Source organism: Schistocerca americana, chromosome 1, assembly GCF_021461395.2.
Source record: "Schistocerca americana isolate TAMUIC-IGC-003095 chromosome 1, iqSchAmer2.1, whole genome shotgun sequence".
Lineage (NCBI taxonomy): Eukaryota > Metazoa > Arthropoda > Insecta > Orthoptera > Acrididae > Schistocerca > Schistocerca americana.
In genome coordinates this window covers 804,850,422-804,877,355 of record NC_060119.1, presented here as the reverse complement: position 1 = coordinate 804,877,355, position 26,934 = coordinate 804,850,422, and the positions used below count along the sequence as shown (strand labels likewise).

Genomic DNA, 26,934 nt, shown 5'->3' with positions numbered 1-26,934 from the left:
CCTCTCAAAGGTGCCATTCCGATAATGTTTCCCCGTCACCTGGAGCAACATATTTGGTAAACCAGTAATCTTTATCCACAAGTAATGGACAGAGGTCAGCCAAGGGCTAGACTTACTCCACAAATAGAGGATACAATTCTTGAAACCATTCACAAGTCACCTCAGAAAAGTACATGTGATATTGCAAAGCAGTTACAGATATCTGACTGGTCGTTGAAGTGTTGCACAGTGGATTGCGTCCATATTATTACGTGTTAACACCAGTGGCCAGAAGACTGCATTCAATGAGTAGTTTTGTGGGTGGCTTTTGTATGAAATGAGAGACAAACATTTTATAAATAATGTGATGTGGTTTGACGAGTCTAGTTTTACTAATGAAGGTATTTTGAACCTCAATACCTGTTATTGGTGGGATCACAACCCACGTCATCCATGAACGTGACTTTCAGACACACTTTAGCATAAACGTGTGGGAGGAGTGCTTTTACCTACTGACAGACTAGGTTAATACACCCCTGTAACATGTTTCTTTGCAATACTTTGTGCGATGCATTAGAAAACCTTCCACTTGGTGTTTGTGACAGTGTGCCATCATGCTGAAGCCATATCTGTCACCACTTTGGAATGTGTGTAATTATTTAAATTAAGCATTAACAGGAAAAATGGGTTGATGGTGGCGGTCTAACGTTTTGGCCTCAATGTTGCCTGGATCTTACTCCACTAGGTTTTTGCTTGCGAGGATGCAAAGGAACAGGTTTATAGTACTCCATGGATGTACACGAGCTAATAGGTTGCCTGAATGTCGCTGTGGCCCGTAAGGTCCAGCAAAGCATGATCCAATGAGGGGTGAAGTGTTTGCAAATGATGGTCACTTTGAATATCATCTCTAAAGTGAAAGTTGCTCGTATGTGTATATACTGCCTGCGAAGATGAGGCAGGACGTCAAATGTCTAGCATGGAGTACGTTTTGTACCTCAGATGGTGCTGTAGGCATTCTTTTCCATCGGCTTTAATTGCGTCATCCACAAAATAAAGTGGTTGTTTACATTTGTAAGAAGTTCGTGTTATGATATATAATAAAGGTAACAATAATGGAAAGAAATTGCATTGTGTAGGTGTGAAAATATCATACAATTTAAACGGGAAAAAAGTTTCCTGTTCCTCATGGCACTGCATGAGATTGCTTTTATGTTGGAGACTTTTTTGTTAACTTCAGCAAATTCATTGAGGCAATAAAATGATTCTGGTGACAAGTAGTTTATTACACGACTGTTCCAGTAAACTTGTAGCTCCTTAAAATTTGCTGCAGGGTTCAAGTTAAAATCCACAGATGATCAGTTGTATAAATATTCAAATGTGGAAACAAGCATTTCCTATATAATAATTATGGTTCCCCTTTCAGAAAACGGGCTGATGACACTCTAGCTTCACTAGAAAAACAACAAGAAAGTCATCGAGCAGCCTTAACAAAGTTGCAGCAGCAGTTTCAGCAAGCACAGATGAAGATGGCCAAAAAACCGTGAATGTGAATCAGTTGTGTGCTGCTGTATACATTTGTTTCCTGTTTGGAAACTGAGAAAAGTAAATTAAAACCAATGTGAATTTTATGTGTGGCTGAAATCTCATCCTTTGTGCTTTTGTAGAGGAAGTGGATGTATATATATATGAAAACAACATGTAACTATATAATATCTTTATTGCATACAAAATAAAGGCACTTTATTATTTGTTTTGTATTTCATATAATATAGCAACAGAATTAATAACATTGTTTTTTCATAATTTTCTTATGGAATAAATGTTGCTGCCCTATATTACATAATATAGTGTGATGTGTAATGTGCAAATGCTTTCACAGAATTACTCAGAAATATGTTTGATATAAAAATATTGTAATTTGGTGTTTGTACATGAGCACAGACATCATCTCACCATGGAGGTTGGTTTAGCAGTTGGCAGCATTACTCTCCAGTCCAAACCTGAATACTTGGTGACAGTAAAAAAAAATTATACATTTAATTGGGAAAGAAATTACAAATAAGACATGTAAAGGAATTACAGATGTAGAGAATGTATCTTGAGTATTAAAAGCAAACACATTCCACTCATTTTGACAGAGGCCTCAGACTATTGATGGATGCTTTACTATTTGTTAAAACTGATCACAGAAGAGCTGTTCACTAATTATAGTAAAAAAGCACCGCCCTTTCACTTACATGCAGACAATATTTACTGCTTCCTTAACTGCAATAAAATATGCACTTTCACACTCAGTAAACAAGCATTTTGCTATTCAGGAAATAATGTAGCCTTTACTTAGCAAATTCGTTTAACAATTAAAAATTTCGCATTTCATTTAATACTCCATCCAATAACACCTTTTATGTAAAAAAGCATTTTAAAATATCTGCAGTTTGATCAATACAATCACTAAGTTCTATATTCATACCAATTTACTTTCAAGTGGCTAAACAATGTCTCTGAAGTAAAATTTAATTTTGTTGCACACCGTATGTATAAAAATTTGGTGTGCTCATGGTGCTCAAGTGATATGGCTTATCTGTACAAGTTTTCGATTTTGTGTAAGGTACAGCAGCAAGTAATAACAAGCTATATAAAATCTACTCGTTGAGAACGCATGTGCGGACCAGTGCTTCACACACTGCATACGGATCACAGTTGGATGATGGTCGACGATCTTCCAGGTAGCCCTGCTTCCGTTCTGCTACTTCACGAGGAATGCGAATGCTGGCACCACGATTAGCTACACCTGTAATTTGAATGGTTGTGTGTCATTCCTTAACACAGTATATCAATTTTAGCTGCTTCATTGACTTTATTTACTAGGTCACCAAATTAGATAAGGATGTGTATAGAAATTGTGTCTAATACATGGGCAGTCAACTAAAGGGGGGGGGGAGGAGGAGGAGGAGGAGGAGGAGGAGGGGAGAGAATCTTATTTGTTTAGGTGTGGTATCTGTGCATACCTGCTGAGAAATTGTGAATGGACGATGTCTCATGGGCTCCAGTCAATCGCCTTTCATTGTCCTTCCCACCCTTGGGATCATATGCTTGAATATGGCGCAGATGTTGCTTTGAAAGCTTGTCGATAGCTTTCTCGATTTCTCTAGAATGAGAAAAAAAAGTTTTTCACAGAGTTGAGTAGTGTGGAATACTAACCTATCTGAGGAAAACCTTATTTTTGTAACCCTCTTTGAGAGGGTCAATGTAACTTAAAATTTCTATATACTGTATGCAAATTGGTCAACATTTGCATAAATTCTACTTACATTATGCCATTTTCTTCTCTCATTTCCAGAGTTGAAAAGTTACAGTGTGCTCCTGCACCATTCCAGTTCCCTGGCATTGGTTTTGGATCCAATGTAACTACAATGCCATATTCCTCAGATATCCGGTGTAGGATATATCGAGCCACCCAAAGATCGTCAGCGCATTTCATACCCTCACCAGGGCCAACTTGAAATTCCCACTGGAAGAAATATTTTATTAATGTAGTTGTCATTAAACTAATGTGACAAAATTTAATCAAATGAATGGTTCTAGTTTCAAACAAACATTTTGATTATGAGAAGTTCTCTCTAGTGGTCTGAACAAGTAATGGGTGTTGGGTGGTAATTTCAAATAGCTTCCAAATTTAGACCATATGGATACATCTACTGTCTGCATGGGCAGATAAAGTAACAAATCATGAGTAAAAGGAAAAGTTAAGGACATAAGTGACTGCAAGTAAACCAAAGTGTGTTAGAGGACCTAATTCCTACAAGGAGTTTTGGCTGACCAATCATTATGACCCTTTTTTACAGAAACAGCTGTAACACTGAAAAAGATAATCAAAAATATAGTATTCTAGATGCATACTTCAGTTTACTTAATTAGGGCACAAACAACTTTTTGTTTTGATATTCATAGTGCTTTTCTAAATAGTTGAAGCTAGTATGGAGAACTAAAATGAACTGTCAGTTTCATCAGAGGGGATGGAGAGCTGTAGCTTTTGCTGCAAAAACAGCTTTTAGCATTCATTTTGGAATAGCTGAGTAAGTGTTCTCAGGCACTGACCTGTGCAGGCATGACCTCTGCATTGGTTCCTGCAATATCAATGCCTGCATACAGGCACGCACGGTAATGTGCCTCCACAAGCTCACGTGCGTACACCTTGTTGGCACCGACACCACAGTAGTAGGGTCCTTGGGGTCCAGGAAAGCCATTCTTCGGCCAGCCGAAGGGATGAAGGTCTGTGTCCAGTAGTGTGTACTCCTGCTCGATACCAAACCACGGTTTGTGTGCTGCTGCTCGCTCCATTGCCTCTAAGCACTTGTATCGCTTATTGGATTCTGCAAAATAAGTAGATCACTAGTTAGACACTATCATTACGTGCAAGCATCAAAGAGGAACAATGTACAATCAGCATCAAACCAGATTTATATTGCATGAAGTCGGTATTGCAGCCATAAGAACATTTAAACCCTTTAAGCACAAGGCCTGCCATACTAAGTACTAATGTAAACATGCCCTCACTCAGATTAAACAGAAAAAAGGTAAGCCAATCGGTAGTATGAATGTATAGTTATAAAATGTAATCTAAGTCAAAGTTTCAGTTTCTTCTTTCTTTTATTTCTTCATTTTCTGAGCAACTCGAGACTTGGTCGATGCTGAAATCAGAAAAATAAAATTGTAGCTGTAACAAATAATACAACAGCAGAATGGCAGATACACAAATTTAAAGTGAATACTGATGATGCAGAAAAGAAGGAAAACCAGCCATCACATAATGTATTTATTGTTGAACTTAGCTGTACGTACTTTTCTTTATTAGGTGAATTAATTCTGTATTTTAAGTAATAATATGCAATAATTTATTTTTGTGTTTAACAGTCAACAAAAATATCTAGTTCTAATTTAGCCAGTGCCAGTCCTAAGTCCAGATTGAAAATTGGCTTGTGACGTTGTGTCCACCCACTAACATTTGGATGTACAGTGGGGGTTGTTTGCATGGACAGTTCCATTCCACATGTCATTCTAGCTGATGATTAAGTGCAAATGTGATACAATGGAGACATGGTTTGCAGTTTGTAATCTACAACAAAACTGAAGATATTCTCTTATTAGAATTTTTTAAAGATATTGTACCTTAGAATAAAGATACCACCACCACCACCACCACCACCACCACCACCCCCCCCACCACCCCCCCCCCCCCCCCTGGGTTCGGTGTGGGTGGGTGGGTGGACTTCTGTGGCCTGTTGTGGGGTTGTGACCTACGTACCTACCTACCTCCCTCCCTCCCTCACAAGGTTGAATCGAACCCCTTTCATTCCTCATACCAAACGAAAAGTATTTGCAGCCGTGGTGCAGTGGGTAGTTCTTGTGGCAGGTCAGATTCTGACAGCTCAAGGCAGTCTCTCACCCAATATGTACACATAGTAGCTATCTCATTATAACTAAGGGCGTCGAAGGCACAGATTGGGGCACTGCAGTTGCGTGCACTCGGTCCTGCGTCTCTAGCAGACACGAAGGCAGGCTGGCCGACCAGGAGCGTGCAGAATTGGTGACTTCTGTCGACAGGACGAGGGGCCGACGAGAGCACGGCTGAGGGCGCGGTGCGGCAGGCAGCCGTAACGAGGCGACTGCTAACGATCTCCGCAGCTGCAGCGTCTGTCCGTCCGTCGAGACGGGCAAGGCCTCTGTTGTAGCTGCGACAGCGGCTCTCTCGTAATTACAGGGGATCTCCGAATCGTCCCACCCTTCACCAGGCGACGGTCGGGCTCGTCTTCTTTGTCGCTAAACGTCGCAGTAACACTACTAATTTTGTTTCTCTCCACTAACATCGCAGAACTAAGCCAAATGTGCAGGGCTAAAACCGTCCAAGCATCTGGCCCGCTGTGGAAAATTAGAAACGCGCGCGCGCGCGAGATCCTGGAAAAAGGCTTCGTGGACAAGGGCAACGATAAGCTGTTTATTGGAAGCTGAGGAGTAGGAACAGAACCACGGTATTCATTGAGGTGACAAAAGTCATGATATATATCAAAAATCGTGTGGTGGTGGTGGTGGTGGTGGTGGTGGTGGTGGTTGGGGCACTTTTTCGTAGTGTAGTAACTACGTCGCACTGACTCAACAAGTCGCTGGAAGTCCCCTGCAGAAATACTGAGTCTTGCTGCCGCTATAGCTGTCCATAATTGCCAATTTGTTGCAGGAACAGGATTTTGTGCACTAATTGACCTCTCGATTATGTCCAATAAATTTGTCGGGCTATCCGGATGGCCAAACCATTCGATCGAACTGTCCAGAATGTTCTTCAAACCAATCGCGAACAATCGTGGCCTGGTGACATTAAGTCCCTGAATGGCTGCAAATAGTTTCCAAGTAGCCGAACATAAACTTTTCCTGTCTTTGATCGGTTCAGTTGGACGAGAGGATCCAGTCCATTCCACTATTACGGCTCCACACCAGCTTGCATAGCGCCTTGTTAACAACTTTGGTCCGTAGCTTCCGTGGTGTCTGTGCCATACTCTAACCCTATGATCAGCTGTTACCAACCAAAATCGGAACTTGTATGATTAGGTCATAGTTTTCCAGTAGTTTGGGCTCCACAATCACACTTGCAAAACTAAATTAAGCTTAATGATATCAAATATTTACATATTTATCGATAATATGAAGCAGCATCAAATGAGTCTGTTCTTATTAGTAAACTCCGCAAACTTTAACTTTATCGACTGCAGCGCCATCTGCCACGAACGAAAAAAAAGCTTTTGGTAAAGCCAAGGTATTTTTTTGCGTTGAGTCCGAATGTGCAATAAATATGCATTGCTATCTACAGCTGTCTTGTCATGAGTTGACACAATGAGAGAGGCATCGTCAGGAGTGCCCCAAGGAATTGGGGTTGGGAAGCTGCTGTTCTCTGTTTACTTAAATGATCTGGCGGGCAAGGTGGCAGCAAACTGCGGTTGTTTGTTGATGGTGGTGTGGTGTACGGTAAGGTGTCGAAGTTGAGTGACTGTAGGAAGACAAGACGGCTCTGATAAAATCTCCAGTTGATGCGATGAATGGCAGCTAGCTCTAAATGTGGAAAAATTTAAGGTAATGCGGGTGAGTAGAAAGAAGAAACCTGTAACGTTGGGATATTACTAGTGTCCTGCTTGTCACAGTCAAGTCGTTTAAATATCTGGGCGCAGCGTTGAACAGCGATATGGAACGAGCTTGTGAGAACGGTGGTAAGCGAAGGATAATGGGCGATTTCGGTTTATTGGGAGAATTTTAGGAAAGAGCGGTTGACCTGTAAAGGAGACCGCATATAGGACGCTAATACGACATATTCGTGAGTAGTGCTGTAGTGTTTGTGATCCGTACCAGATCGGATTGAAGGAAGACATCGAAGCAATTCAGAGGGGGGCTGCTAGAAATCTTATCGGTAGGTTCGAAAAACAGGTGTTACGGAGATGCTTCGGGAACTCAAATGGGAATCTCTGGAGGGAAGGCGACGTTCTTTTCGAGAACAGTTATTGAGAAGATTAGAGAACTGGCGTCAAGCTGACTGCCGAACGATTCAACTGTTGCCAACACACTGCGCGTAAGGACCACGAAGATAAGATACGAGAAGTTAAGGCTCATATGGAGGGATATAGGCAGTCGTTTTTCCCCCTCACTGTAATTGTGAGCGGAACAGGAAAGGAAATTGCTAGTAGTGATACAGAGTGGCTTGCGGAGTATCTATGTAGACGGTGCCTAGCTGGGACTTCAGTTTGCATTGTAGGGCACTACTGGCTGTAAGCTGAACAACCTAAATGGAGTCCTCGCGGGAAATGGCACCTTTCCATCATTAAGTTATATATTGTTGATGGCGATAAGACAAGGCGAAGTCAGTGAACCCTGGAGCTTAACTTAACCATCCGGCTGACAGATTACCACCTGCAGTGTTACATACTTCCTCAAACACTGCAAGTATGTTTGAAATTTAACTCGGGACATTCGCGTGAGATCTGGTAATTAGGAATCTTTTCACCACAGCATCTCTCTCAGCCTGGACGACTAAATATAGGTGGTGAAAATTTCCTCCGCCAGCTATATAATTTCAGGTCAAGTGCAACCAGACCTTGGCTACAAGAGTGGTGTCTTCTTAGGTAATATCGGGAGAACACATGACCAATGTATCTCGTGACATAGTAGATACAATCCGCACTGTGTGTAGCTTACTAGCCTCTGAAACCAAAGTGGCGCTCGAGAATATAAAAGCCGTTCAAAACCTGGTGATTTAAGAAATTTTCAGTACCAAAAGTTGGCTGCCAGCAGACAGAAAAATGAAGATGTTCCTTATGATCAAATCATCCACCCACTTCCTGAGATAAATACCAAACATATCCGCAGTGTTGTGAAAGACTAAATTTCTTAGTAGTTCGTTTGCGACCTTTTGCAAGCTAACACACCACAGTATACGAGATCACTTGTTTGGACCGTCCCAAAGTACGTTTTTTGTCGTTAAATTTGCTGAATGCTAATAATAAATATCTTTGGTATAGATACGTAGTGTTTCATCTGATTAATCTTTCGCTTCCTTCCATTGTGATCAGAGCGCGGAACAAGACTCGATAATCACACCAACTTCAGTGAACTGTGTGTCAATGTTAGCACCTTTAAATTCAATAACATCCCAGTTAGCCTCACGAAGCTGAGGGCACTACATAACAGATTTCCACCTTACAAAAATGGCACTGGGAATGGAATCCGGAAGATCCATCTTAACAGGCAGAAGCGATAACAGGAAACTTGCATCGGTTAATTGCTAAAAATATAGCCTATTCGGAAGGGAATCAATATGTATTTATACGCTGCGTTGTCAACAGTTTGCCAAGTACAGTTACTTGAAATTTACGGTGGCCGGCCTGTTTACCACCTTAAGGATCAGTCAGTCGCGCGGTGATGGGTGTATCGTCGGGAGCGGCTTTTCGGTTGATCGTGCACTTAGCGCGTGGCGCGCTTCCAACTCATTAGTAAAGCTACCGAAGATATCACTTCACGAGATCACTGTGGTGCAAATCCTGCAGGATCTGTTACCAGAGTACTCTGAAGAAATCATTTTGATCTCAAGGGCAGGTATGCAGTGAAACAATATGGAGTTGCTAGACAGTCCTCACAACCAGAGTCACAGCTTCCCACCGTGGGAATTGGACTGAACACTGCAGTGTTGTTTCACAGCCATCAAGGTTACTCGATGGTTAAGGACGAAGTTGCAGACGGAAAGCGTAAATAAGGGATGCTGCGTACGTCAGCGCATGTGAATACTAGTTCTGATTAGGAGCACACTTGCTACCGAAGTTGCAGAGCTGCCGGTGACTGTTCACAAAAGGTTATAAGCTCTTGCCTCTTGCAGATCCTATATCATCATCTATGACCGACTGGAGGAATGTAGTTCCCAAAGAATCAACAAGGGTTTAGGAAACATGTGACACAAACAGCAGATGCAGGTTGTGTCTAAGATATCGGGTCTGAACGGAAGATGGAATCTTTCCAGATTTGCGAAAGTGTTTGCCGAAATACCATGATGACATAACCAAAAATACCGTAGCTCACCCTGTATTTCACAAGTGTGTGATTGGCTTTTAAGACTTTTTAACTGGTAGGACGTTATACTGGACGGAGAATGTTGAACAGAAACTGAAGTGTGATCCGGTGTGTCCCATGGAAGCATAATAGAACCCTTCAGATTTCTTAGTATACGAGTGCGTCAATGACCTATCAGAGTCGGAGCACTTTCAGATTGTACGCTGACAGTGCCGTTTTCAACAGCAAAGCATTGTTGTCGCAAAAAGCTAATCCAACCGACCCTCAAATACTGCTTCGGTGATTGGGTCCATACCACGTAAGCATGACAAGACATCAGATGTGCTGCAGTGATCTAACAGGCATACAACTGTGTAACAGAGATCCTCGTGGCGTTTAAATGGCAGTTTTGGGAAGAAAGACAACGTTTTTGAGTAACCCTGTTGGGTATATTTAGAGAGCCGGTATTCTCATGATCATGAGATTAAGATAAGAGAGATATGGGGGGGATACCGAAAACAGTCATTTCATTTCACTTGCTCTGTGTACTAAATGGGCCAGAGTACCCTCCGCTATACACCTTACGGTGGCTAGAGGAGTTTACACGTAGCTGCACTATTTTTTCTTTTTGTGTAATCGGTTGACTGCCTATGAAAATTTCCTCTCCTATGCCAATCTCTCCATCTCAAAGTGGCACCTGCACTTTACGTCTTCAGTTTCATGTATGTATGTATGTATGAGTACCATGGAAGTCATTCCCTGGCGTCTCAGCACATGTCCTGCCATCCTATCCTCCCCCTAATTAGTGTTCGCCACAGATTTCTTTTCTTGCGGATTGTGTGGCGAACCACGACATTTCGTCTCAGTCCATTTAATTTTCAGTCTCATCATATTACGCTGTATCTCAAACGTTTCCATCCTGTTCTTTTCCGTCGGACTTACGTGTAAAGGCAAATTAACAACAAAACACAATCGAGTAAGGAAGATGTTTTACTACTAGTCGCGCAGTTTCCTTTCCTATCAGTTTCAAACTGCTGTTATGTCGGGGGAATAGTACACACACTTGTGTGTGAGATTTTCCTTCGCAATGATTCATACCGTCATCTCTTTACGTTCCACCTTAATCATCGCACAGAGCGCAGAAAATGGTAATAATGATGATATTATTATGATGCTGTTTGATTCGTGGGGCGCTCAACTGCGCGGTCATCAGCACCCGTACAAATTCCCAATCTTTATACAGTTTAGACTCGCCACTTTCACGAATGATGATGTAATGATGCGGACAACAACACCCAGTCCCCGAGCGGAGAAAATCCCCGACCCGGCCGGGAATCGAACCCGGGACCCCGTGATCCAGAGGCAGCACGAGCTGCAGACAGCACAGAAGAGATACTTTTAATGTCCCGCGGCAGTTGCCTGCAGACGGCGGTGGGCAACTAACCTGTGGGTTCCTTGTTCGGCTTATAGGTGTCGCAGAGCACAAGCACGTTTTCTGCACCGGGCCGGAACGGATCCTTGTACACAGCTACCGGGTGCAGGTACAGGTCGGAGTTGTGCCCCTCGGACTGGTACGTTGAGCTGCCATCGTAGTTCCAGATGGGGTAGTCTGCAACACAACAATAACGCTGCTGTCAGTATGAGCAGTCACAACAAAAATGGTTCAAATGGCTCTGAGCACTATGCGACTTAACTGCTGTGGTCATCAGTCCCCTAGAACTTAGAACTACTTAAACCTAACTAACCTAAGGACATCACACACATCCTTGCCCGAGGCAGGATTCGAACCTGCGACCGTAGCGGTGGCGCGGTTCCAGACTGTAGCGCCTAGAGCCGGTCGGCCACTTCGGCCGGCGCGAACTAAATGGAACAATTATTTTATGCACTTCGTTATGGACGAGCATCTGTTCCTTAAAATTATATTACCTTATACTTGGAAAAAACTACTGTATTTGCAATGTTGTTTTCTCTGGCATAGAGGTAAGACAAGATTATTTCGCGTATATTGCTAACAATGTTAGTCGTGATCTTACTGCAATTGTTATTTTAGGAAGAACAATATTTTCGGCCTGGATTGTTATTAAATAACGATTGTGGAAGCAAGGACAGAAAATAGTGGGATGGGAGTAGTCTTATTACTTCCTAGTTGGGAATCGAGAAACCCAACCATTTACCGTGGGAGATAAGGCTTAACGATGTATCCAACCCATGGTGCAACTTTATTTCTTTCCAAATTCATAAAACACTGTCACTAGAAGTTACGTTGAGTGAAAAATAGGAGCACAATGTGCGATGAATCCCTTGGCCTTTTAGTTTGACACTTCTCCGCAAAGCCACCCATTGAAGTTTCTCGTTTAGCAAAAAAGTTAGAATTTGACGTCTAGACGGCGTCGTTATTACATAAGGACTGGACAACGCTAGGAAATTAAAACGGTAGTGGTCTTATTGAAGTATCTGTTCTGTAGTCAGTCTTAAAAGATTTAGGGGGAGCACAGAGAACGGTTAGATAACGATTTTTATCCTGCTCCATCCGAGCAAGGGTCAAGCCAGTGTCTTAACGACCGTGCTACAGTGATCGTGAAACTACAGACCTTTACTTTCCCACGAAATTTCCTTAGGCTAAACTATATAACAAACAGCACATCGCTGGCTAGGTCTGTACATTGTAAATGTGTATTTGCAACCTTAAGACTGAAACTGTACGCATACTGGGACGATCACAAAAATTCTAGAACTATTAAAGATACTACTGTAGAATGAATGCTATGCCAGATTTACTTACTTTAAGTAAGATCAGTTTGTAAGCAAAGGGGGAGGGAAAAGAACCTGTCAGTGGAAAGTGAAAGTAAGATTTTTGTGTTCAAATGCAAACTATAATCTTTTCAATATTGACGTTCAGGGCAATAAATACTGCTTCTCCCAAAAGTCTTGCGTGTGGACGGGCTTGTCATGCAACAATTTTTTTCTGCGTTTTAGATCTCTATAGAAGTGAAAACATTTTAGGTACCTCATGAAACAAACGGACTTTCCGTGCACAAGCTGGATTATACTAGTAACTGCAAAACATAGCTCAAGCAATTTTTTTCCCCATTGACACCCGCTAGCGAAAATACATTTTTGAAGGAAAGAATTGTCTCTCTCAAACAGGTGCAGAAGATGGAAAAAGTTTTACTGCAGAGATGTAGGTTATTTAATTAAACAATCTTAAAGACGACGCACCATTTCATTAATTCCACTATAGTTTACACGTGTTTAAAGTCAAACAGTTTCTCGATTGCCGGCCGGGGTGGCCGAGCGGTTCTAGGCGCTACAGTCTGGAACCAAGCGACCGCTACGGTCGCAGGTTCGAATCCTGCCTCGGGCATGGATGTGTGTGATGTCCTTATGTTGGTTAGATTTAAGTAGTTCTAAGTTCTAGGGGACTGATGACCTCAGCTGTTAAGTCCCATAGTGCTCAGAACCATTTTTGAGTTTGTCGATTTACCATTTTCACCGCACGTTAAAGCAGCTACAAAGAACAGTCCTGACGAAGTAGCTGAGCGTTTTATTTCTATCACTTTTATGTTTTTGTGGTAATTGTCGAATGTGTAAAATTTATGGACGAATTCTTCTGTATTCAAAATATTTTTAACTTACTGACATATGTGCCGAAGAAACCTACGAAATACGTTTTTGTTAACATCACATTTTTTTCGTCGTAGACTCAAATTGGGGACTAAAAAAACCGAATGAGCGAAAAGGAAGTGGTATTAGGTGCTATACGAGGGACAGAACATATGGTTCTGGTCCAGACGATTGATGAAATAGCACGGGGGACTGTCTATTAAACCTGTTTCGTTGTCAGTGGGTGCAAGTAACAAAAATTACTTCACCATACTTTTCATAGACCGGTAATTTCTGAAAGCATATACGTTGTATCCCCACAATCCTCAGCACCGCTTTCAAGTAGGCCAGTGGCTACACTGCAGAAGTGTGGTGCAAGTATTTTTTTTTCTTTTTGCAATTGCGTGCATAATTCGCATCAGCACGCGCTGTTGCTAATGCCAAACAATTTTGTCTCATCTGAAGAGCTGTTTCTGTGGGTCTGGAAAGCGAACGACCGTTTACTGTCGACTTCAACGACTTCCTTTTGAGATTTCTTCTTATTGCTGATTGCCAGCAGCAAATTCGAACATAAAGGGGAGCAGCTATGGCGCTTTTATTGCAGCCCTGCGCTTATTTCTCCTCTGAAGTTTCTGGAAGCTATTCAGCTGTTCTCAGCGGAACGGGTCTCCGTAGCCTGACAAACTACTCCGGCTGCTTCGGCGAACAGCCGCGACGAAATGTGGTTTGGAAAATCTTGCCATCTCGCTGGCAATTCTGCCACTTCCTTGAGGTAGCCCCAGCATTTTGCCGATACTGTGCACTCGAAGAACTCTGCTCACAACATCGCTGTCGTGTAAATTGTGCTTTACTTATTTAAGAACATACACTACTTTTACAGTGAAGCAAATATGTTGTCAGCCGTTTGGTATCCTGGCTTGGTAGCGCCTCGAGGTTTTTAGAGGTTTATCGCATTCATCTATCCCATAACTAGAGCGAGGTACATCAAGTGCAGATTTTGTATCTCAAACGGAGCAACCAAACAAACAAGCAAACACACACACACACACACACACACACACACACACACACACACACACACACACACAAACGCGCGCGCGCGCGCACGCACGCGCGATATTTCGGGTCAGCCGCACAAGGCCCCTTTCCTCCAGAACTGTGCAGTGTAGATTTTGCGTGTAAAGTGAATATAGGACAAACTTTTAAAAACGAATTGTGAACTTTACAATGGCTAGAACAGAGAAAACCAGCGAATTTTACGATCTTTTCTTTACTGGGGAGCAAAGTGCTCCAAAAGTTTTAAAATTAAATGTTTTCGCCATTTCATTGTAATTGTTTATTATGTTAAGTACTGCAATTTCTACATTGCAGTTTAAACTGGCTCGAATGCCGAAACTGTCGTAGTGGACGTAATAAATATAATTACAGACACACGGCAAAAATGTTGTGATTTAAAAAGTTAATTTCAGTGAACGATAGAAAATTAATATTATGACTTGAGCTCTAAGACTGAAATTCACTGGTATCAAAAGACAGTCCTGGAGATGACGAGCTGTGCAACATTTTACGAAGGAAACAATTTTGCTTCTTCAATTACATTTGATTGCAGTGGCAACCACACACTGGAAAGAATGTCACAGAAATAGGTTTCCTTCGCTCTTGCATTATTTGTGTTTAATGTCCCAAAAGATTATCTAACACGTTCAAAGCTTGTAAGAAAGTTCAGAGTTCGGTTTGGAGCTCAATACAGCCTGAACGTTACATTGTCTTTATCACTGTGCCGCATATTTTCAAGGGGGGTTTCGCTTGCCATTAGGCAAGACATAAGGTGACACACAGTTCAGTAAGGTGGAGAATAACCGATTAGATAAGAGTGACGTTGCTCATTAAAAAATATTACATCTATCTAAGTGAGTTAATATGGTGGAATTAATGAAAGAAATCTTCGAAAATCGTCAACTATATGGCTGTGTTACGATGAATCAGTTTAAGTATACCTATTAAAAACTCAGAACATCAGTTGCGTCCTCTTGCGAATTAAATGTCGAAAATTTCAAGGCAACTGTTACAGAAAAGATATCCATGTTTCAGTGAGCTACCTGCTGCTACTTATCCATGGAAACATTAAGCAGAAGTACTTGCTGTAAGACAGATGCTTTTTTCTCGTGTCTTACTTCTCTTGCCTCATCAAGATCGATTAGACACTTTAGCGTTCAGTTTCTTTACTCTTAGCGCGAAATTACTCTGGTCGGTCAAATATATTTTTCGAACTCTTTCTGGAGCTGTCTTCACTTTTCCTCTGAAGGGGAGGAAAATATGGGCTTCACAATGTTATGCCTAGAATACTCTGGGCAAACAAACAATCGAAAGTTAACAGCTGCAGTCACTTGGCTCTCCCAGAGCCAGTTCTCTCGGGCAGGTCACGTGGTCTATTCGTTTGCAATGAAACAGTATTTACATTTATGCTGACCGAATAGCTAATATTTTCAGGTGGTTTTCCACGCGCTTCCAGGCAAGCTGTATGATTTTCTATCTGCAAAACAGTGTTATGTTCCGGGTGTGCTTGTGAAATACTGAAGGAAGGTTTGGATTTAACCTCTCGTCAGCGCCCAGGTCATTAGCGACAGCGGCAAGCTTGGATTAAGGAAGAACGTTGCAAGGCACCGGCTGTGTCTTTTCAAAGGAACCCTACCGGCCTTTAAGTAAATATCATAAATGTAGTTAATTACTTTATTTCCTATAATTAATCGATTGAATTTGTATTAATATATTCACAACAGCTTCTCTGATAAGTACGAATACTATTTTTTATGCCTCTAAATCGATAATTTTGAGATATCAACAGACAAGTGAGTGATATGAATATTTACCTACGGCATTTGAGCTGGTTGTGTGTTCGGCTAGCATTTATAACCTGTGAATTTGCTCACCTGATAAAAATATGAAGGTCAATTCACAGTAATATTTCCTAAATTATAAAGCATAAAATCAATACGAGAGTCGTTTGTAGGCATATTCACAGCTAGTTTTCGTCCACGCCAAGCGAAGATACGGTCGTGAATTCAGTTTCTAGCTACATCCCGTTTTACTGATTATCCGCTGTGAAATGTTTCTTCAAACATTGCAGATAATATTATCTCGAAAATACTTTAATGTAATAGGGATATTATATAGTAGTTTGTAGTTAGTTTCTATAGTTAGAGGATAATGCGGATATTAATGAACACGTATAAAGAAGGATTTCATGGAGGTGGCATAGTCCCAAGGCAGATGAAATTATGGCTGCTCGTGTAATGTACTGCTGGGAAGAGCTTACAGAAGAGCAAGCAGGAGCTTCAGAAGTCTGAGGCGACTGATGCAGATGATGTAGTTATCCTTTCTACAGTTTCAAACACTACTCTGGTAACTCATGGTAATCCGGGTAACATTGTGTCAAGTGAAGCTGTAGCTGAATCGTCTAATACACATGCGGCAGCTAAGGTCGGTGCCCTGAGAAGCACTTTATGAAACTCGTGAAACTGACTGATACCGTAATCGCTCTAAATATGGATTTGTGTGAATTGTCTAAAGTTGCTTGCTAACACCAGTATTTTGAGAAACGTCTTACTCTTGAAGGCATATGAACAACAACAGAAGTTATTGCTAATTTTCCGCAGATTTTTTTCAAACTTCTTCGGCACTGCTTTTGTGCTTGTGGTTCATTGGTATGAATATTTGCCACCCCGTAACTAATGGTGGACTTAGTAATGCACTATAAATTTAGCAGTTTTATTGATTAGTATTCTTGAAGAGTAGATACTGCCATGTATTACATTGTTCTGTGGGACAAAACATTGTCACTTAAAGGGTGAAGTGATTTATGGAAATCATAGAAAACCTAAATTTAAATGGCCATACGGGAACTGGAACAGCCGATGCTTCCGAAACAGAGTCCAGTGTTTTCATTTTATCTATACTGGATGAGTGGTCGTGGTTGTGAATGTCAATGTTAAAAAAATATATCGGCTCAACCACTTTTTTATAGTGTAGAACACTAAGATTGACGCGTTTCGGATGTCAAGCTTCCATCATCAGAATAATAAAAAGTAAAAGAGTCCAGTGTCTTACCACACCGCCACCTCGTCCTGTGTCAAAGTGGTGAGCCAAATAATGCCTACTAAGAGAGAGATTCTGACAGTATCCGTTCACAAGATGAGTGGAAAACACCTGGCGCAAGTCACATACCGTCGGATTAAATATTTAGGGGTAATGTTGAGTGGCGACATGAAGCTGGATGTGCACGTTAAATCAGTGAAGACAAACAGAAGAAAAAAATGGTTCAAATGGCTCTGAGCACTAAGAGACTTAACTGCTATGGTCATCAGTCCCCTAGAACTTAGAACTACTTAAACCTAACTAACCTAAGGACGTCACACACATCCATGCCCGAGGCAGGATTCGAACCTGCAACCGTAGCGGTCGCGCGGTTCCAGACTGTAGCACCTAGAACCGCTCGGCCACTCCGGCCGGCGACAAACAGAAGACTTGGATTTGTTAGAAGGGTGCTGCAAAAGTGTGGTGCAGCTACAAAGGAAACCCCGTTCAAGACACTGGTATGACCACTTGTTGCGCACTGTTTCAGCGTTTGGAGTCCTTATTAAGCAAGTTTGACAACGGGCACCGAACGAATTCGCAGCCGCACTGCTAGGGTCGTAACAGGGCTGTACAGTCCACGAAAATGTGTAGTAGAGATGCCTGGGAGATAAAAATGTAGAGTTTAAAAGGGAGACTTTTTTCTTGTTCGGTAAATCAGGAAAACATATTCGAGGAAGCTCGTGCGAGGACCTGCTGCCACCATCATCTCATTCGCGTTAATGTGTAAGCGAGGAAAAGTTTAGAAAAGGTTTGAAATTATCTTTTAAACTTGTTGGAAGTTGCTAAGTGCTCTCATTATCAAACAGTGGATGAGTATATCCTGGGTAATTTCCACTCCGTTTAAAGCAAAAGCTAGCTTTTGACGCTTCTCAATGTTTATGACGCCCTATCTCGTGAATATTTTGCAGGCTCATAGAGTGCTGTATGTGGATACCGTCTGAAAAATGTGTTACAAATAGATTTAGGAGTAAAATATTAATAAATTAAAATATCAAGGCTAATGCTGAAGTTTTATTGTGTGAACAGCGAAAATGTAGTAAGTGAAACTTTTTCCATTTCGTCATTTTGTGGGAGAGGGAACCAGGAAAAGGGGGGGGGGAATCAACGAGAGAAAGTTTCTATTCTAATGGGATTTCATATTGTGTGTCAAGTTTGTTGGAAATCGCTAAGTATTCTCATTCCCCAATAATGGATTAATATCGTCAGTGTATTTGCGTACAATGAAATACGCTGCTTCAGTACATACACAGTATCTTACTGTAATGCTTTTCTCACCGTGCTAAACCTTTAACCTAAGTTTATACGTATTAAGGAGTAGATCACGGCATTTTAATTTCTAAATTCGAGCAGATTTACACGACACATTTAAATTCATACTTTTGTTGCTCCTCAAAGCCGTTAGATAGACAAGCTGCAGCTGGAATCCTGCACTGCGGAAATTACCCTGGATATACTCATCCAGTGTTTAATAATGAGAGTACTTAGCGACTTCCAGCAAATTTTAAAGATAATTTCGAACCTTTTCTAAACTTTTTCTCGCTTACACATTAACGTTTAATGACAGTCTCACGATGTCTGATACAATGGTGGCAGCAGAATGGTCGCACAGTCTCTTTCAAGTATGGGTTTTCTAAATTTACGCAATATGGTTTTGACAGGACATCGTCGTCATTTCTTCCAAGAGTTCTGCTTCAAATTCCCCAATAATTTCTTTTACATTTTCATATGAGTTATACCAACATGCCACGATCGTAAGAACTTTTATCATTGGAAATAACGCAGCAAGAAGTAAGTCCAGCTCTCACTGTCGAAAAGGGATGAGGCCCTCCACACTAAAGCACAAACGACGTTGTCGGGGCCGCGGCTAGGCTGCATCTGTACAGCACCACGTTGCGAGGCGGCTCCAAGTGCAAGTGGGCTGTGCGGTTGCCGCCAGCCGTCCTATATTGCGGCGGGAGAGGGTGCTCTTAGTCCAGATCCAGTGTAGGCATAGCTCAGCAGGCATGCACCATTGGGCGTCTGACGGAAACTTCCAGTTCCACTGGCAGCTTTGACGCCTGTGGGCTGGTGCTGATGCACTATGTGATCAAAAGTATCCGGACACCCCCCCCAAAAACATACGTTTTTCGTACCAGGTGCATTGTGCTGCCCCGCTACTGCCAGGTACTCCGTATCAGCGACCTCAGTAGTCAGACATCGTGAGATAGCAGAATGGGACGCTCCGCAGAAGTCACGGGCTTCGCACGTGGTCAGGTGATTGGGTGTCACTTGTGTCATACGACTGGACGCCAGATTTCCACACTGCTAAACATCCCTAGGTCCACATTTCCGATGTGATAGTGAAGTGGAAACGTGAAGGGACACGTTCAGCACAAAAGCTTACCTCGTCTGTTGACTGACCGCCGACAGTTTAAGAGGGTAGTCATGTGTAATAGGCAGACCACACAAGAATTCCAAACTACATCAGGATCCACTGGAAGTACTATGACAGGCGGGAGATGAGGAAACTTGGATTTCATGGTCGAGCGGCTGCTCATAAGCCACACATCACGTCGGTAAATGCCAAACGACTCCTCGCTAGGTGTAACGAGCGTAAAAACTGGACGATTCAATAGTGGAAAAACGTTGTGTGGAATGACTAATCACGGTACACAATGTGGTCATCCGATGGCAGGGTGTGGGTATGGCGAATGACCGGTGAACATCATCTGCTAGCGTGTGTAGTGCCTACAGTAAAACTCTGAGGCGGCGGTGTTCTGGTGTGGTCGTGTTTTTCATGGAGTGGGCTTGCACCCCTTGTTGTTTTGCGTGGCACTGTCACAGCACAGGCCTACACTGATGTTTTAAGCGTCTTCTTGCTTCCCACTGTTAAAGAGCAATTCGAGGATGGCGACTGCATATTTCAATACGATTGAGCACCTGTTCATTATGCACGCCCTGTGACGGAGTGATTACACGACATTAACACCCCTGTAATGGACTGGCCTCCACGGAGTTCTGACCTGAACCCTATAGAACAGCTTTGGGGTGTTTTGGAACGCCGACTGCGTGCCAGGCCTCACCAATCTACATCTATGCCTCTACTCAGTGCAGCACTCCGTGAAGAATGGACTGCCACTTCCCAAGAAACCTTCCAGCACCTGATTGAACGTATGCCTGCGAGAGTGGAAGCTGTCATCAAGGCTAAGGGTGGGCCAACACCATATTTAATTCCAGCATTGCCGATGAAGGGCGCCACGAATTTTTAAGTCATTTTCAGCTGGGTCTCCGGATACTTTTGACCACTTAGTGTATGTGATACCACAGAGACTAAATTCTTTCGATGTCTGGTATCATGCTTACTTCTAAAGGACTCCAAACACGGAACTGTATTTTGGAATTTGTACTAGCGACTTGTATACTCTTTCCTTCACAAACGCTCTGCATTTTACCCTTTATCTTTCCAACAAATCCGAGTCTTCCGTTTGGCTTCCCAAATACTGGTTTTGGGTGATCACCCAATTTCATATCGCTTATTAAGGCGAGGAAATTTTCACATTCGTGAAACAGCTGATATTCACTTCTCTACCTCACCTTTAAGGAATGTAACAAAGGCGGAAGTCTGCGGGGGACGTGACACTTGCGCCAACAACGGGAACGCCGGCTTAATGAAGCCTGAGGGTGCAACGCACACTACTCGGAGCCAGCACGCGCCGGGCACGCCAGAGCGTCGTACAATGGCGTGAGCGTGCCGTGTCGTGGCAGGCCGCACGCGAAGTAACTGGCTGTCAGACGGCGCCATCGATTTCCTTTACGACTGCCCCAATCAGCAGGCCGCCCCTCCAGAAAGCCTTGTGGTGACAACAAGGAAATCAGGGGGGCCGCGGCGTGTTCTTCCCACCCCTACTCTCCGGGAGCCTCGCGGGCTGGACTGGAGTGCAATCGAGACGCCTCCGGGGTGGTGCCAGTGTCGCCTCACTGGCGGCAAAACCCGCGGCTTATCAGCCCCCAGCCTGCGCCGCCTGCTCCTCTGAACGAGCAAGCAATTCGGAATCTATAGACACCGGCCAAATTAAATTGGAGATTTTGTCTACATCATTCTCACCCGTGCCAGCAACTCCTGCAATGGAGAGTGGCTTATCGCAATATTAGTTCGTTGTCAGAGCGACAAGTAGCAAAGTGAATATCGAAGGTGGTGACTCTTACATGTGGACACCACAAATTTCGACCCGCACCGTATTCAACAGACTGAACAAAATTTAATGCCGATGTCGGGAGCAATTTATTTAATACTGAGACGCGGACTGCGCTACTCGTCATCACACATTTCGTCCAAATTTATGGTGTTTGTTATGTAAATTGAATGTGGAGGGGGGAGAAAGGAAAAGGAAGAGAGGGAACTACTGATGTCAGCTACATCTGGACTATACGGAATCAGCGAAGACGAGTGAAAATGTGTGCCGGACATGGTTTCCATACCGGGATCTCCTGCTTGCTAGGCAGTTGCATTAACCACTCCTCCATCCGGACACAGTATTTATCTCGGCACGCCTCCACCTGGAGCCACCTATCCGCTGTCCCCGTCAATGTCGATGGGCAATGAATCTATTATCTTCAGTGTAGATGCACAATTACGTTTGTCGACCTGCGGAATCTCAAAGTAGCGAGCATAGAGGACATGGACGGAGATTGCGGATAGGTGGTGCTGTGAGGAATGTGTGTGTAAAGCTCTCCCTAGACAGAGCTGTGTGTGTGTCGGCCGAGAGGCATGCTGAGATATCGCTTATCACAATTGCGCGGACTGTGTCCGGGCGGTGCAGTGGTTAATGCAACTGCATAATAAGCAGGAGATCCCGAGTCCGAATAGCGGCTCGACAACTGTTTTCACTAGCTGCTGCTGATTCCGCATTAATTGCGGATGCGCCTACATCAGTAGTTCCCTCCCGTTCCTTTCCTCTCTCTCCCCCCCCCCCCCCTCCATCTTCATTTTACATAATATGTATCACAGCTGCAGATTCCACGTGGTATTAGTTCTTTCGAAAATGTCCGAAAGAACAGACACCACATATTCATATAATTTATGGTATTTACGGAGCTTGACCAGATGTGAATGTCAGAAGTGGGAGCTTCAGGTGGCCAAGCGTTTAGAGAAAATAGCAGGTCGGCGCGGGTCGGGCGAGCCACAAGCCGTTTATGTTGGCGTACTTTCCAGGCAGCGATTGGTGCAGCGGAAAGATTACAAAACGATAATCTAAGGACCGTAGGGTAGAGTCCATATTAGAACATTTTTCTGTAATTTTTACGTTATAAACCAAAATAATGTTCACTGTATTGTGCTGATTAATATTTTTATAAACGACATGAAAAGTTACGACAAAGAAAAAGTCTGGATGCGAAGTAAATTTCCAGGAAGAGATTCTGAGATGCACACGAGAACTTTTTGTAAAATTAGGTGTATTACTTTACAGTTAATGATTTGCACGTTCTGGGGTGAAATTCATCGTAAAAACGAGGCATCTACAGCACGTTGTAAAAGCCACATTTTTGCAATTACGTGGTTCTGTAGAAAAACAAACTTGGTCTACATTCATAAAAGATTCGCATTCATCGCACAGTTTGGCAGCAAACCAAGCTTAATGCGTCATTTCTCCGAATATTGGCGTGGATAGCAGGTGATGCACAATGTGCTGTACTTCAAATGCCGTCTTCTCGGGATACGATTTCTTTTCCTCTTTCGATGAGGTACAAGCAGTTTTGAAGCTGTTTGGTGAAATTTCTTACCCGACGATTAAAATGTACATCCAGGGTTGCACTGGTGCAGTGCCTTAGGCAGAAATTACTTTAATATTGCACTATGGCAGTCCTTATTTATCACGAAAAATCTCGTCGTATAATTGTGTATTTGTTTTCCCCCACGAGTCAGTTAACAGAAGGAATCTGTTTTGCTGCATATAGGGATTCATCACGTCAGTTAAAAAAAATTATGTAAGCCTGTTTTATGTTTCCTAGATTTCGACGAAGTAATGACATTCCTTTATTTTGCTGCCTACTCATTCACCGTTGTTTTTAATTCTGTTCGACAGAGCCAATACTCTTGTAGGCATATGTAAACTGTTTGCAATAATCTTACATGGAGAGTTATAACGTACTGCGCTGCAGAGGCGTGTTACTTTTTTCATATTCCGGTTTGTTTTCAGCATGAGCAATGTAAAAATTTGACATCAAAAATGTTTCGACATGCGGTCCCGATCACATGACCCTTCGATTACCGTTCTGTCATCTTTCCACTGCTCCAACCACTGCGCCGGCCAGAGTGGCCGAGCGGTTCTAGGCGCTGCAGTCTGGAACCGCGCGACCGCTACGGTCGCAGGTTCGATTCCTGCCTCGGGCATGGATGTGTGTGATGTCCTTAGGTTAGTTAGGTTTAAGTAGTTCTAAGTTCTAGGGGACTGATGACCTCAGCTGATAAGTCCCATAGTGCTCAGAGCCATTTGAACTATCCAACCACTGCCTGGAAATTGCGCTAACGTACTGAGAAATGGTTCGTGCGTTGTCCAACCCACGCCAAAAACGCTGTTTCTCTAGCGCTTGGCCGTCTGGAGCTTCCACCTTCGTCACTTTCACTTCTGTTCTTGCCTTGTGTTTGTTTTAAATCTAGACGAAATCGGTGATAAGTAGACGCGGTCTCCTTGTGTTCATCACCACTGACCAGCTCGTGTAGCTTAACACCCGACGCGCTAGCTTGCAAGACGGGGAGGTTAGCTAGACTGAACAATTCTGCGCGGCGTTAACGACGGATGGTCTGGTGCGCAAGCCAGCATCATTGTGGGTTTAGACGATTTTTCAAGCTCATTTAGGGAAATACAGGGGTAATTCCCAATCTCCGACCAACGATACACGAACAGTTAACACGTAGAACAAAATTTGCACAATTCACGGACAGGTGGTTGTTTCTGTGGGGAGGAGACCAGACAGCGAGGCCATCGGTCTCATCGGATTAGGGAAGGAAGTCGGCCGTGCCCTTTCAAAGGAACCATCCCGGCATTTGCCTGAAGCGATTTAGGGAAATCACGGAAAACCTAAATCAGGATGGCCGGACGCGGGATTGAACCGTCGGCCTCCCGAATCCGAGTCCAGTGTTCATCGACAGGTGGCGCCGGCGATTTCACTCCCTTACTTCAAACTTAAGATTGTGGCGACGGGGACGCTATCTGGCGTCAAAGATTAAATAATAATTGTTCCAAAACATGGGCACAGCTGGTTCCCTCTGCGACGTATAAATGCTAGGAAAGAAACTGAAGAGATATCACCGTTCTAATCTCTGTCTTTACTTGCTTCAACATTCAATGAATGTTTTTAGTTTTAGCCTCAAAGACGGAAATTGTAACAAGTTCAAAAAAGAAAAGAATTTTACGTCCCTTCAAAGTCATCAGTCTTGTCAGACGGGTGACAAAACGAATTACCCATGGCCTTGTTGAATGTAGTTTACAGGCGTTCTCAGTAAATTATTTAAGGAAACCACAGAAAACGTGAACCTGGATGCCCACATGGAGATCTGAAACTCTGCACCTCCAGAAACCATGGCCAATAACTTAACCAAACACCAACAAAAGAGAGGTGTCGATTCACTAGGCACGTGGTGTGCGAGCTGTGTCAATTGGCAGCAATTCCATGAGGGGGTATTAAATCCGAGAACGACTTCAGCACAAAAAAGTGTAATTCTTAATTAACGCTTACTACAAAAGATGTAAGGAACAGCCAATGGCTTGCAGTAATTTCGACTGAAACGGACATTATTCAAAAGAGTTGTCATTTAAGATACACAGTGATTTTGAGGTGGTCGGGTTTTTTTTTAGAGGACAAACAGTGTCGCACCCATTTACACGTTAGCCCGAGTGAAAAGAGGGTATAATTTAAAAATTCATTAGCCAGATGCTAGATATGAAAGTAGAGAGGACGAAGAAATTGTGATTATTCAGCACGCCAGAAGGAATGTAGGAAGACAGGAAGGAAAGGTTATGGTTCAGCATCTCGCCGATGTAAATATTCCTAGGAAAGATCCTGGCCCAAAGCAGATCTTGCGTCAGAAGCGGATTCCAGGACTGTTCAGGAATGCATTTATGCCGCTGCAATACGCAGCCGAATGCGACGACGGGTGCCCTGATTAGCCTTGCAGAATATGCACACAGGCACTAGGCACAGCTTCTGGAAAGCTGCTTCGGAAAATTTCGTGTTAGCGTATTCAAAGAGGAGAAACGTAAGTTTCGAAACGAAGATTTTTGACGAAATGTACTGTCGAGTGCAAGATCTGTTCGTATTTATTAAGTAATGTTATCAGGTTCGTTTCAACTTGCGGCAACATAATTCCATGAGATAGTTATAGCAATGAAAAAGGTAATTCACTTTCGGAATTCACTTTCGATCCTTTTTGTAAGACTTCTTTCATTTCCTGCAAACAATTTAATTTTTAGGTATTACTGCAGATTCTCCAGTTAAGACTGCCACAGGCCGGAAATGACTAGTAATGTAATCAACTGTGGAATAAAAAATGGCTAACCTACGGTTGTCATTAAAACAGTTTTAGCGTTCCCTTATTATTACACCACTAACATTCACTCAGGGGAAGATAAGAATTACTACTGATATACCCTCTTGATAAACAGTGAGAGCATAAAAATAAGATCGTAATAGCACAGTAACGGATAACAGATTTGATAATGCAAATGTGATAATATAACAAATAAAAAACGTAATAACCCATTTAACAAGGAAAATTAAATTTTAATAATGTAAAGTTGTAATTATTTACAATTGTTACAATGTAATACCGTATTAACGAAACAAAGTGATAAATTTTTATTGTATTAGTTCAATATTGTAAAAATATAACAACAAATCAGAGAAACTAAGCGAATATTTATGTATAGAATTTTCTCATTTGTTAGCAGATTACTGCATAAATCTTTTGCCGACAGTATTTAATGCGTCAAAAGGTCTCCATTTATTCGACGAAAATGTAATCCTGGAATACATAAATTCTTACATCCAACATATTTTCGGCCGTCGTATCTAGTAATCCAAACGGAAAGCTTGTGTGCTACTTGCCTACATCGATGGAGCTTTAAGCTGCCTTCGACAAAGTGGGTATGAGAACGACAAGACAACGTGGACATTGCTAAGCTTTTCAATTCCTATGATTACTGAAAGTGTGGTCCTAATTTTTGTCCCCATTCCAGATTCGGAGATGCTTTTAACATACCTGTCACTTGAAACCATTTCACTGAACACAACCATTTGTTAACTATTTTTTTAAGTAAGTTTGAGAAATTACTTTTGTGTCGGAACGAAATTACGTCACAAGATTAGTGTTTAAGCCGACAATTGAAGTACCTACGCGAATAAGAAGAATAAACTTATCAGTCGTTTGCGGGAAGTGAGTAGTATTTTACCTGTGGAACATCTCGTGGTTTATCTCTCGACAAGAACTGGTGCAGAAGAGACAACGAAAGGTGGAGCTGGAGCTGTCAGATGAATACAGGGATCTGCCCGGAAAGAGCCGCCTGGCGAAGAAAGAAGAGGGAGAGGAACTGCCTTCCTGCAGACACAGGAAGCAGATAAGCAGTCCGACCTGGAGTCGGAGCAAACTGCTCGCTACTCTCGACT

The 26,934-nt window shown here is 42.6% G+C and overlaps 2 protein-coding genes across 4 annotated transcripts in view; one reads left to right on the top strand and one right to left on the bottom strand.

Moving 5' to 3' along the window:
- Positions 1-1,727, top strand: part of LOC124612674 (prefoldin subunit 6) — a 49,546-nt gene extending 47,819 nt beyond the window's left edge. Inside the window, exon 4 of the mRNA XM_047141001.1 lies at positions 1,403-1,727. Within this exon, the coding sequence (XP_046996957.1) occupies positions 1,403-1,523 (121 nt within the window). The 3' untranslated portion in view covers positions 1,524-1,727. The remainder of the gene's footprint in view (positions 1-1,402) is intronic.
- The window catches only part of LOC124612655 (glutamine synthetase 2 cytoplasmic), a 419,042-nt gene continuing 393,786 nt past the window's right edge, over positions 1,679-26,934 (bottom strand). For all 3 annotated transcript variants that reach the window (XM_047140974.1, XM_047140983.1, XM_047140990.1), the window contains exons 3-7: positions 11,000-11,164; positions 4,078-4,352; positions 3,291-3,490; positions 2,988-3,127; positions 1,679-2,770 (exon numbers count right to left, since the gene is read on the bottom strand). In XM_047140974.1, the coding sequence (XP_046996930.1) occupies positions 2,622-2,770; positions 2,988-3,127; positions 3,291-3,490; positions 4,078-4,352; positions 11,000-11,164 (929 nt within the window). In that variant the 3' untranslated portion in view covers positions 1,679-2,621. The remainder of the gene's footprint in view (positions 2,771-2,987; positions 3,128-3,290; positions 3,491-4,077; positions 4,353-10,999; positions 11,165-26,934) is intronic.